The 12,596-nt window shown below is 40.0% G+C and overlaps 1 protein-coding gene across 2 annotated transcripts; it reads right to left on the bottom strand.

Annotated features, from left to right (window-relative positions):
- Nucleotides 1-1,348: 1,348 nt before the first annotated feature.
- smn1 (survival of motor neuron 1, telomeric) lies at nt 1,349-8,437 on the bottom strand. Of its 2 annotated transcripts, none has more exons than XM_066711950.1 (8): nt 8,279-8,437; nt 7,332-7,403; nt 6,569-6,691; nt 5,172-5,366; nt 4,387-4,461; nt 3,951-4,061; nt 3,248-3,336; nt 1,349-2,653 (listed from the first exon to the last, which is right to left on the bottom strand). In XM_066711950.1, the coding sequence occupies exons 1-7, from the start codon at nt 8,324-8,326 to the stop codon at nt 3,280-3,282; spliced, it is 681 nt and encodes a 226-aa protein (XP_066568047.1). In that variant the 5' UTR covers nt 8,327-8,437; the 3' UTR covers nt 1,349-2,653; nt 3,248-3,279. The 2 variants fall into 2 exon arrangements, with proteins under 2 accessions (XP_066568047.1, XP_066568048.1); XM_066711951.1 differs by having other exon boundaries at nt 4,387-4,458.
- Between the last annotated feature and the right edge of the window lie 4,159 nt (nt 8,438-12,596).

Genomic DNA, 12,596 nt, shown 5'->3' with positions numbered 1-12,596 from the left:
CTCTGGCTCGGCAGAGAATTTCTTCACGGACGTGGTAATAGTGCACTCTTAAAATGAAGGGTCGGGGATTCGCGCCCCGCTTTGGTCTGGCAGAGAGATCGGTGGGCTCGATCAAGAAGCGTTTTTTCCTCCATTGAAAGTACGTCCTTAAGCATCCGAGCTACAAAACTCAGTCGGCCTGGGCCCCTCCGAGCCCTCTCCGATTCCAATAATCCTGAGGTTGTTCCTCTTCGACCGCCCCTCCAAGTCTTCACACTTCTCACTAACAGCCTTCAGTTCTGCAAACAGCCTCTTCACTTCAGACTCCAGAGCCGTCGTCAAATCCGAGCTTTGCGATGCGGCTTGCTCCAGCTCTCCCAGTTTGTTAGTGTGCACGTCAATAACAGCACGCAAAGCTGCTATCAAAATCTGTGTGTCCTTCCACAGAGCAGAAATCTCTCCCCTTATAGAAAGAGAAGCTGTGTCAATCTGTGCATCAATAGTGGCACATATTTCCGATTTAAGCTAAACAACTTCAGTGTGGAGTCGAGATATGGCCTCAAGCACTGTGGCGTTGGTCAGCAATTGAGCAGCAGCGACCCGAGCGTCTTCATTAGTAGAGAGCGGTGTGGCTTGGCCTTCATCAGACGGGTCTCTCTTTCCTCTTGTACTGGGCATTTTAATAACTTAAAAGACTTCGAGCGAGTCAGTAAAGTATAAATGACACAGTTTTTCGAAGTAAAGGAAAAATAATAAAAAAACTTCTTACCATTAAATTATAAAAGCATTTGCGGGAGCTTACGGAGAACATGTCTGACTCGCTCATTGCTCAAGAGCGCCCCGCCGTGCAAAGCTTTGTCTGCCGACGTCACTATCCTATGGTCTAAATTGGAAGATTGGGGAGACAGGTCGAGGAAGCAAAAGATTAACACTGTCAGGGAGCTGAAAATGGTTGCCTGATAGAATTAGTAACCAAGTTAATTCCATATTTGCCGGTGCAGGAAAACTTTACAAAACCACCGGCCTTTGGGCCCGAAAACATCTGGGGCCTGTCCCCGAACAATAATAGCAAGGATGCACTACTGCAAAGAGAAAAAACTCATTAGAGTGGATGCACTGCAGACATTCCCTCTGCACTACAAGATTATTTTTTTTCACCCTGATTACACTGCTGAGGTAACAAAGCTTTGACAGGCCTTTGACGTGATTAGGAAGAAGCTCAGAGAAGCCAGGATGAAATACGCCCTCCAGGTTATGAATCCCTCATGGAACAGGCTCCGTCAAGTTCAACTCCCCTAAAGAGGCAGCAGACTTTGTGGATGCCAAACTTCTGAACCCCACAACTTAATTCAACACACACTACTGCCAGTGAGTTTAAACAAAATCAAGGGAACTTTAATTTCTGTAAATTGCATTATGCAGATTACATTTAAGACAAAGGCACATTCATTACTTTTTAAAGGGGATTGAGAATGATTTACTTATTTGTAGGAGCTTTACTTCATATTTGGAGGAGCTGGAAGGGTTTTGATTTTGGACTTTATTTTTTTGTCACAGAGGGTACAAGATTTCCTTAACAACAGTCGAGAAGCAAGAAGCTATATTTATAGAAACCATAAAAGATTGATAATGCAAAATTTGATAAATGGGAAACATTTTATTTTCACATTATGCACACAAAAAGTAAAATGACTGATAAAACTAAATTAAATTGATAAATAAGAAATCAATAAGTAATTGTATTCTCTGATTCACACTACCGACCATTGAGATTCCTCTCTCTAAGATCTTGCTTTTCACACAATTGCCAGCACCACATCAGAGACCACAAGCACACTGGGTTAGGAGATGGTTGAGAGTCCCACACTGGATTGGTCGATTGAGACTAAGGGTCCTTACTCGGGTTTTAGTCAAGGATGGTTTACATGGCGTCATGACCAGGTGCCGAGATGTTTGGCCTTAACAGGGTAAAACAAGGTAGCAGGAGCATTAAGTTACCACCATTTCCAGCAATGCATTAAAAATGAAGGACAACTTTCCCATCCCGAAAAAGTTTTAAATTCCTAGAGACTAAAAATGCTGTCAGACGTTGGATAATTGTTTAGTTTTCCACCCAAGATTCACACTTTGAATGGATACTGTGGTATAGTCCATATCAGCGCACCTTGTTCACCTGGTAGAGTTGTGTGCCATTGGACAAGGTCAACTAGCTGCTCAAGTGGATCAGCCAGAACAAACAGTCCGCATTTAACCAGTAAGTTGTCAAGGAATTGTAGCACACTTCACAATCTAGTTTCTCAGGGACATCAGATGAAATGCTCAGGAGTAAAGAAGCTGCTGAAAGAAGGACCAACCAGCTGTGGTGGCGGTGAACAGATACTGGTCGGGGACTTCAAGCACAGTAGAAAAAAATAACACTGGAAAGGAAGAGATGCATGCTGGGCCATCAGATCGCTGCTAAGACCATGTAAGGTATCATGGGTTTGTTGATAAAAGACCAACAGAAAGTGCCTTCCTGAAAATGCCAGAGAAAGTACCCCATTCAGCTCAGTCCAGATGGTGGTCATGCTCATGTGCTAAGGATGCCACACAGTTGATGCCTGAAGTCCGCTTTGCTGCTGTTGTGGATGCTGGTGCACGAAGGAGACAGAATCGGCTCATCCCTGAGGCAGCACTGCACAATAACGCCAGGCCGAAGGACATGTACATAATCAAGTAGAAAAAAACATGAAATGCATTAGTTTACAGTAAAGTTACATCCTACTTGGTGCTTATATTGGTATTCATATAGATATATCGAAATTCAATCGAAAATCTGTGGCATGGCATGAAGATCGTTGTCCATCAACGCTCCCCAAAGAACCGGACAGAGCTTGGACAGTTTTGTCAAGATGAATAGACAAATAGTCAAATCTAGCTGTGCAAAGTTGGTAGAGACCTGTTCCAAGAGCTGTCATTGCTGCCAAAGGCACCTCCTGCAAGTAGAAACTTAGGGGACTTAACCACTTTAAATATTTTATATTTTACCTTTAATTGCCACACATTTAGTGCACCTCAAAATTAAGGGATAATTTAATTGATAAAATGAATTGATACTATAAGAAGCTAATGTGTTTATTATTCCCCAGATCCATCTAATTCATGAAGCTTGATTGAGATCTTGGTTTCTGATTGAAGAACAAGCAACTAAAAGACAATGCACTGCTGTACATGTATAATTACCAGATCCTTCCCAGTTTAAGCTTCCTACTAATTCAACAATACTCACGTTTTATCTGGCACACATCAGAACTTGAGTGTTCATTTACTGTGGAGACTGCTTCCTGAAGCACTCTCCTTGTGGCCCTGTTTCAGTCCCTAATACAAAAATTAAAAAACAACACTACTTTCAGCAATGTGAAGTGGCCAACAGATTTGTATCTTGAAACTTCAATATATCATTGTATACACAATGGAGTTTTAAACTTAGATTCGTGAGGAGGACAACCTCATGGACATATCACCCGTGTAGTTTTCACTAAAAAGCATGGTAGCACAGGCCCCTACAACACTGACACTGTTTTATGAGTTTTCATGAGTGTTTTAGAGACGTTTACATTTGACTAAAAAACTAAAAGTTGCAAGCAACTGCGGGTTCCAAGATGCAACTACAGGTGCATATTTTAAAATAAAATTGCTTTGTTTTGAAGCCTAATAAAAATCCTGAACAAAAAACTGGTTCAAGCACTTTGTTCAAGGCAACCTAATAATTTAAGTGTATATTTTATTCTTGCCACAATGGAATTAATATAAAACAGTACTTTAGATTAAATGTACCACTATTCTACATTCTATTTTCATTTAAAATCTGCACTTGCACTAGTAAAAAGTCATGACAAAAAGTCATACAAAGTCCAGAGTACTACCTGTGTACCAGACGTGGTCATTATGCTTGTCACTTCTGTAATCACATGTGGTTTAAGGGTACATACCAGATAATAGCCGGTGTGGTAGCCACTCATGTACCAAGCGATCAGCATGGACCCCAAAGCCTCATCGCCGTCTCCCAAGTCTGGACCCATTGGAGGAGGCGGGGGGATCAGCTAGAAGAAAGGACATTGCAGGTGAGCTTCACAACTACAGGCATGTATTAGTGGAAAGAGGACAACCTATTACATCTATTGCACAAACTTGTTAGTTTAAAATTATATAGAATCACTTCTAATTTAAATCATAATTCGAATCACTGCCAACTTAAATCCTACATTTTTAGTTTTGAGAAAATATTGTTTGTTAACATTAATCAAATATGATACTGAGATAACAGAGCATTTGGAGTACAATACAGAGATCCTGTTAACAGAAGTTTTGTGGCTCATTATTTTTTTGCTCTCAGTGTATGCTGTAAATAAATTATGAAATTCTCACTGGGGGTCCTGCTGGAATTACTGGAGGCCAGCTAGGAAAAGCCAGCGAAGGTCTTCCACTTTTTGATGTAGCCTGCTAAACAAAAACAATTGTGATTAATATCAAGCGATTGTCATGCAATTTTGCATTGATTTTAGGTCACTATACCAGTTTAAATCAGCCAAAATAATATTCCGTAGATAAAAGTCAGAAATGAATCAATCAACATTTCTAGTAGTATATGCTCAGGTGCCATGGCCACATAATTAATTCTAAGAAAAATCACCAAAATAATTCAAGTCTAAAATGTATTTGGTCTCTAAACAGAATCTGATTTACCTTTTTCATAACCAGAATGTATAACCTTTATCAACTAAAACCTGCGAGTATGTACTTTATCAATTTTATTTTGGAACTATTTGTACCAGACCATGACAAACACTGGAATATGCTCACCATACCAGCACTGGTAATGGGGGAAGGGAATATTCCCGATTCCACAATGGTGAACATGTAGATCTGGCTTTAGGTTTAGACCGCTGTGGGGTGGATGAGCTATCAGTCTCATTATTGAAAGAGATTTATTTTTATCCCACCATAGCATTTGATTAAATAAAAATGTAAGAGGACTACAACAAATCAACAAAGCCCATCACAGCTCAGCAGACCATTAAAAGGTTGTTAAAATATTAAGTTTTTCCAGAAAAATCATCACCAAGTGTGTATCTTCTGTGGTTAGAATCACTACAATTTAGTAAACCAATAACACAGAACTGTACTCTGCATCTCAAGTCAGATATCCATACCGGTGCTGCAGGTGCCATCCCAATTTCTTCGTCCGAATTCTCAGACAGGTCCAATAGATTCTGCTCCTCCTCATTCCCATACCCACGGTACACAACAATGCAGGTTCCTTTCTTGTGGTCTATGGACGTAATAGTGGCAAGATATGATTTGCCATCTTCTGACCAAACTGCATTGCAGGGGTCTCCAACTTTCCACTAAAACAAAATAAGATGCTAGTAGTTTAAGATCTAGTTTAAGAAGTAAATTGTTTGGTACTACTACAACTCCAAAATCAATAAATAAGTGAAACAAGTGAAAGTCTTTTTTGGAATGTTAAAATCCGTTAAATTTCAAGTTAAATAACAATTGCACAAAAAGAGAAAAGCATACAAGTCAAAATGAAAATGATCAAGCTTCTTTAAAACTGGGATTTACATGTTAACATTAAGGCTACAAAGGCTTTGCTAAAGCTGGTAAACTGCACAAACATAGGCGAGTGCTCGATGTTCATAGATCTATGTGATCCCACTTTCAAGTGACAGTGTCACACTGCATCGCAGATATGGATACTGATGTAAAATCAGCTCCTAGAAAGTGTTTATCAGTCCATATTTTTTTAGATGGGGGTTTTTAAAGGGTTGTGACATTTGAAATCACATGATACTGCTAGAACAACCCCCCAAACACTCTCACATGGTACTGCTACAATCACCCCAACCCAGTAGAAATCGAGATTGTGTAAACCAGCAATTAGTTGTTATTTAGAATTCAGGAGAAATCTTGGTTTGTACTTAACAGTGACTGTGAGTGTTTAATTAGTATTCAATTATGTATTTTAACTATGTGGTGTTAAGTATTTTCAAAATGTATGTTAGTAGGATTAACCTAGGTAAGTGAAATACTCAGTGCGGTGCAGAAGCCTTTGTTTTCAAATAAGTTGTATAGTTGGAAATTATAGAAACCAAACACATGGCTGCATTTTTAAAATTGACCCACAGTTCTATACTCATTATATAACTTCATGTTTTGAACACACCTTGAACAGAAAATTCTTCCCATATTTTTAATTGATCAAACACCATGGAGTCCCAATATAATAAGGAATATTGTGTTCACCACGTCCAGTGGTTAATCAGTAGAGCAGGCAGGTAGAGCACCCCCCCACCCCTCACTCACACAGTACTGCTAGCACACCCCACCCACTAGAATAAAATATGTATTTATTATTTACTTTGTTTTAAAAGGATATTATTCAAATACTGAAAACATTTCAAATGCCAATCCCTATGGCATATACATATATTTACATACATTGAAGTGCACAGTTTAAGACCATATTGCGATATCCAAGCACACCTCTTAACAGCACTCATTACATCACAACAACAACAACAAAAAATGTAAAAGGAAATTATACCTCCTTGTCTGGAACAGAATTGCTTCTCTTTCTGCTTCTGTTCTTTTTATTGCTTTTCCGTTTCTTTCCAGTGTCAGATTGATCCTGTTTAGCCGATGGATTATCTTCATTCTTCAAAGCATTCTAAAAGAAAGAAATACATAATATATTATACTACAAATATCTTGTCTCTATAATAACAATACAACATTATCCTGTCCGAGCAAATTGGAAGTGTCCAACATTAGTAAAAAATATAGCTGCAAGCAGCATTTACGGATAGCCTAGCAAGCCAGGCATAGAAGAACACATTTGGGAGCACTCACAGCTGGGTATGGATGCAGTAATTAAAGAAGCTTTAATTATTCCTTAGAACTATTAATCATCCAATCGGAGACACCGTCAGCATGGACAATGGGTCAATCAGTAACTGCTTCTTGTGATGGACATGGCATCCCACCTTTCTAGTGGATTGTTTAACCAAGTGGTTCTCAACCCTGGTCCTGGTGAACCCCTACCCTGCTGGTTTGTGTGTGCCAACCAAGCGCTCAATGATGCCTACTTGATTATGGCCTTAATTAAAATATACATTTCTGTATACGTCAGTGGAACAGGTTTCCACTTCAGTCTGGGCCAAGGCAGCCAGCAGTAGAAACAACTTTTTTTTTTTTGTTTGTTTTTTCCCCCAACCTGCTGTGCCTCCAGATGTGCCATCGGGGGAAACAGGAGAATGCAGCTACATCAATATACATAATATAGATGTTAACACAATACTATACATTACCTTAAAGGAAGCCACAGCCTTATCATACGCCTTTATTAATGCGGTGTCATCCCAAATATCCGAATTATCACTCTGCCAAAAAAAAAAAAAAATTAAAATGTTTTTAATGAAGGCCAAATAAAACATGGTTCAATTTTCCCTAACTACCGTATTTTTCTACCGCAATAAATATGTGTTGCTGAAAATTGGTTAAACTGTTCAATAGCACTGCAAATAATTATGTTCAGTTACTATCTTGCAAAACAGAACAAAGTCACGTATTTCATGAATACACCTATATGTTGTAGATAATTCTCGTTTTTTTCAGTTTTGTATTCTACTTTACACCACAAGTAGCCTACAAAATCGGCTCGACTACTGTGAAACCTGACGTGCAGCCTTATTATCGTGTTTGTGTGGATTTGTCTTTCAATGTGTGATTAGTCTATAATGAAACCTCAATATTATTTATAATTTTATCTTTTTCATTAAATGTCTAATGCTACAACGTTAAAATCTCAATACTGTATATGGTCATATGAAAAATACATAAATACTACACAATACACCCTGTAAAACCGATACATTATTTAACATAAGTAATGCAAGTAAACATGTACAATATATAGCCTATCCAACAATCAACAACAGATGTATAATCCAGTTCAGGGTTAAGTGAATCGTATGGGCTGTAAGATTGATAAACCACCTTGTGCATGTGGCTTCTTGACTTCATATACCTTAACTACATCACACTATACGTTTAAACATTATAAACGTTTTACAAATAATACGGCCACAGCACATTTCATTTTGTTTCATGATGTAGGATCTTCCTGATCACATTTCGTGTCGTCAATCTGGCGTCAGGCCTCTGATGTGGATGCATGCAGCAGTGGATAAACTCCTCATACGGAGCAGCAGGAAGGGAAACCAGGTTTATTAAAACTGGATACAGATGTACTTACTTCCCCGCCTCCCCGAGAGAACAGCACCTCTTTATATCCATTTGCCATTAATGAGCGCACGTTTAAAACGAGATGAGCACTAGAACAACACGCCGAAAGAGCACTTATAAAAGCTACCAATTGGGTACGTTGTTGACGCGCAGAATTTGCGTCAAATGACGTTGTCTGCGACCGAAAAATTAGGTCGCGTTCTTGTAGCGTACATTTCCTCACTTGTGCGCAGATCTGCAGAATCCCACCAATCCCATTGGTGGAGCAGCGCAGATCTGCACAGAACTGCGGGAATCTGCGCTAAACCGGCTACGATCGTATCCTACACCGCAGGTAAGGTAACGGTACAACGAATTTTCCCTGGCAGACTTTTTACAACTACAGGACAACAGGAAACCTAGCGGTCTGGTTGTCAAGTTTGCAATGCTGTGCTCGGTTTCTGATTGGTGCAGAAAGTCATTTCTGTTTCTGCGCAACTGAGATACTACGCACAGTTACGGTTGCAGATTTGTAATCGAGGAAGTAGGTTTATTTATTTATTTTAGTATTTGACACAGTATATATATATAAGTTGAGCGTTTTATTTTCTTATTTTGCTGCATAGCTGGTTTGCCTTATATTTTAATGCAGTTCACCAGCGTGCGCACAACAAGGAGCGCCACAGGAGTAAAAATGAGACTAAATGATATAGAGCATAATCTTACATATTTGATCTTAATATTTATACTATATAACTAGTAAGACAGGTATTGGAGTTATGTTTAATGTAATTTGTACGTTGCAATAAACAGGCTGTGGAGCTTGTGCTGACAGGAACAGCGCTCTCTTTGTCCTCTCAGGAAACTCGGTGTTCTTTCTTGAATGGTACAAAAATAACACAAAATAATGATCCATATTGGCATGATTAAAATGTAATGTTATATCGATATGAGAAGCCAAAACAGTTTTCAATGTTTGAACCGCAAAATCAAACGTCCTTACTAATTAAATGTACATGTTCTGTCTTGTATAGGTGCCAAATAATGAGACATGAGCCAGGTCGTTTGAAAAGTCTCCCTAAGAAGTCAATAAAGAGTGTCGCAAACTATCACGATTATCATTCTCAATTCCCCTCAAAATTGCCCATAATATATTTTTTATTTTTTTCCAAAACATATGTAGTTATTGTAGATATGAATATGAATAACAATTTCCTTGGAGCATGTTGCTGCGTTAAACAACGCTTGCCACACTCAAATGTAATGTGCAGTTAGTGTGATCATGTCGCGGTATTGCAGCAGTGGCTACTTCGTGGGTGTTTGCACAGCGGTGTCGGTTGTGCTTTTAGCGACACTGCCGCACTTCAGAGCGGGGGAGCGCAACACCGCAGGGCCCGGAGCCGGAGCGGAGCTGGACAGCTTTTGTTAGTTGTGCTCCGCAGCCTGGTGCCGGAGCTGAGGTCATGGAGCTGCTCCACCCACCCCCCCCCCTTCATTAAACGCACCCAGACATTAAATGCAGTTTTCTTAAATTAACAAAATATATAACTTCATAGGTATAGTTGTGTGTTGGAGGTTATAAAATAAGATCAGTTCTCACTCCAGCTATTAGTACATAATACATTGTTTTTTATTAATTGTTATTATATGACACCTTCACTTTCTCACTCCGTTCAAGAAGTGATTCTATAATCTCAGGGCATCTCTCAAAAACCACTTGCGAAAGAAGTAAAGTCCATTTTAACTCTAAAGTTTTAAGTATTTCCAAATTATTTTATTCCAACCAAATTATTCATCTGCCTAAATAAACCTAATTTTATAACCATATGTTATCTGAAATGTCCTGACTAGTTTGTCATGCCCCCTGCACCCTGTTTGCCACTTTTGAGATTCGAAAATACTGGACACCTGGTGGGGGTGGGTTTGCTTTTGCGAAATGTTAATCTAGAGGGGGTGCTGGCAAATTAGATGACAATGGGGTGGGGGGTTGAGGGCAAATTGTACACTGATTAACGACATATTCAATAGATTACAGTAATTAAAATAACCGGACATCTTCCAAAAATACTGGACAGGGGGTCAAATTACATACACTACATGGCCAAAAGTATGTGGACACCTGCTCGTCAAACATCTCATTCTAAAATCATGGATGATTAGTATGGAGTTGGTCCCCCCTTTGATGCAATAACAGCTTCCACTGTTCTGGGAAGGCTTTCCACTAGATGTTGGAACATTGTTGAGGGGATTTCAGCCACAAGAGCATTAGTGAGGTCGGGCACTGATGTTGGGCGATCAGGCCTGGCTCACAGTCAGCTTTTCCATTCATCCCAAAGGTGAGATGGGGTTGAGGCGAGGGCTCTGTGCAGGCCAGTCAAGTTCTTTGAGAAACTATTTCCATATGGACCTTGCTTTGTGCACGGGTTGTCATGATGAAACAGGAAAGGGCCTTCCCCAAACTGTTGCCACAAATTTGGAAGTGCAAAATCACCTAGAATGTCATTGTAGGCTGTAGCGTTAAGATTTCCCTTCAGTGGGATTAAGGGGCCGAGCCCTGAGACCATTATTCCGCCTCCAAACTTTACAGTTGGTCTATGCAATCGTGCAGGTAGCATTCTCCTGGCATCCACCAAACCCAGATTCCTCCGTCGGACTGCCAGATGGTGAAGCGCAATTCATCACTCCAGAGATCGCATTTCCACTGCTCACAGGTCAAATGGTGGCTAGCTTAAGACCACTCCAGACGACGCTTGGCATCGCGGACAGAGATCTTAGGCTTGTGCAGCTGCTCGGCCATGGAAACCAATTCCATGAAGTTCCTGAACAAACAGTTATTTTACCGACATTGCTTCCAGAGGCAGTTTGGCACTCGGAAGTGATTGTTGCAACCAATGAAAGACTATTTTTATGCGCTATATGTACTTCAGCACTCAACAGTCCCATTCTGTGAGCTTGTGTGGCTGACCACTTTGCGGTTGAGATGTTGTTGCTCCTAGATGTTTTCTCTAAACAATAACAGCACTTACAGCTCACCAGGGCAGCTCTAGCAGGGCAGAAATTTGACAAAATGACTTGTTGGAAAGGTGGCATCCTATGACGGTGCCACGTTGAAAGTCATTGAGCTCTCAGTAAAGGTAATTCTACTGCCAATGTTTGGCTAAGGAGATTGCTGTGTGGTTTGATTTTAAAGTGGCTCTCAAAAGTATTTACCCCTCTTGGTCTTTTCCACATGTCATTGTGTTACAACATGAAAACAGAATGGATTTAATCAGGAGTTTTGCTACTGATCAACACTGAAAATTCCCATAATGTCAAAGTGAAAAATATGATCTGCTATTTTTTCTAAATTAATTACAAATACAAAACAGAAAATAACTGAATGCATAAGTAATCACCACTTCAGTCAATATCTGGTAGAGGCACCTTTTAGAGGCAGCAATTACAGCCATGAGTCTACATGTATAAGTCTCTACCAGCTCTGCACATCTGGACACAGCAATGTTTGCCCATTCATCTTTGCAAAATTGCTCAAGCTCCATCAAGTTGGATGAGGACCTTTGGTGAACAGCAATGTTCAGCTCTTTCCACATATTCTTAATTAGATTGGCTTTGGCTGGGCCACTCCAGGACATTTACCTTTTCATTTTTAAGCCACTCCATTGTGGCTTTGGCTGTATGTGTGGTGCTGGAAGATTAATCTTCTAGCAAACAGGTTTTTTTACAGGAATTCTCTGTACTTTGCTGCATCAGTTTTGCTTAATACTGCCACAACCATGCTTCACAGTAGGGACAGTGTTCTCAGGATGATGTGCAGTGTTTGGCTTGCACCAAATGTCACGCTTAGCATTGAGGACAAAAAACTCTATTTTGGTCTCATCAGACCATAGAATCTTCCTCTACTTGGTCTCAGAGTCTCCCACATGCCATATACACTAATTAGAAGGGGTGTCCACATACTGTTCGCCATGTAGTGTACAAATACCGGACAGTTCACTAAAATGCTGTCCGACTGGCAACCCTAATTGCCACACACATCTTTACAATGTTCTACTTTTTCATGTTTGAATGGTTAAACAGATGTTTGTTATTAATATTTTGTTAAACAGTTATTTACATAAAAGGAGTAAAAAAGGAAACATAAATAATGATCACATCCTAGTTTGCACTGTTTATTGTGGCTCTGGAACTGGAACAGGTTAAAAGCAGCCAGAGCCAGAGCAGCACTGTGGAGCTGCACCGGAGCCACTCTGGAGCTGGAGCAGGGGGTCTCCATCAGCTCTGGAGCCAGCCTGGAGCTGGAGCTGAACCTCTGGAGCCACTCTGGAACTATATACATTTACAAGTTAAAT

This window comes from Amia ocellicauda, chromosome 8 (assembly GCF_036373705.1).
Source record: "Amia ocellicauda isolate fAmiCal2 chromosome 8, fAmiCal2.hap1, whole genome shotgun sequence".
NCBI classification, from domain to species: Eukaryota; Metazoa; Chordata; class Actinopteri; order Amiiformes; family Amiidae; genus Amia; species Amia ocellicauda.
Note: the sequence above shows the minus strand (reverse complement) of the source record. Positions and strands in the feature narration are given on the sequence as shown.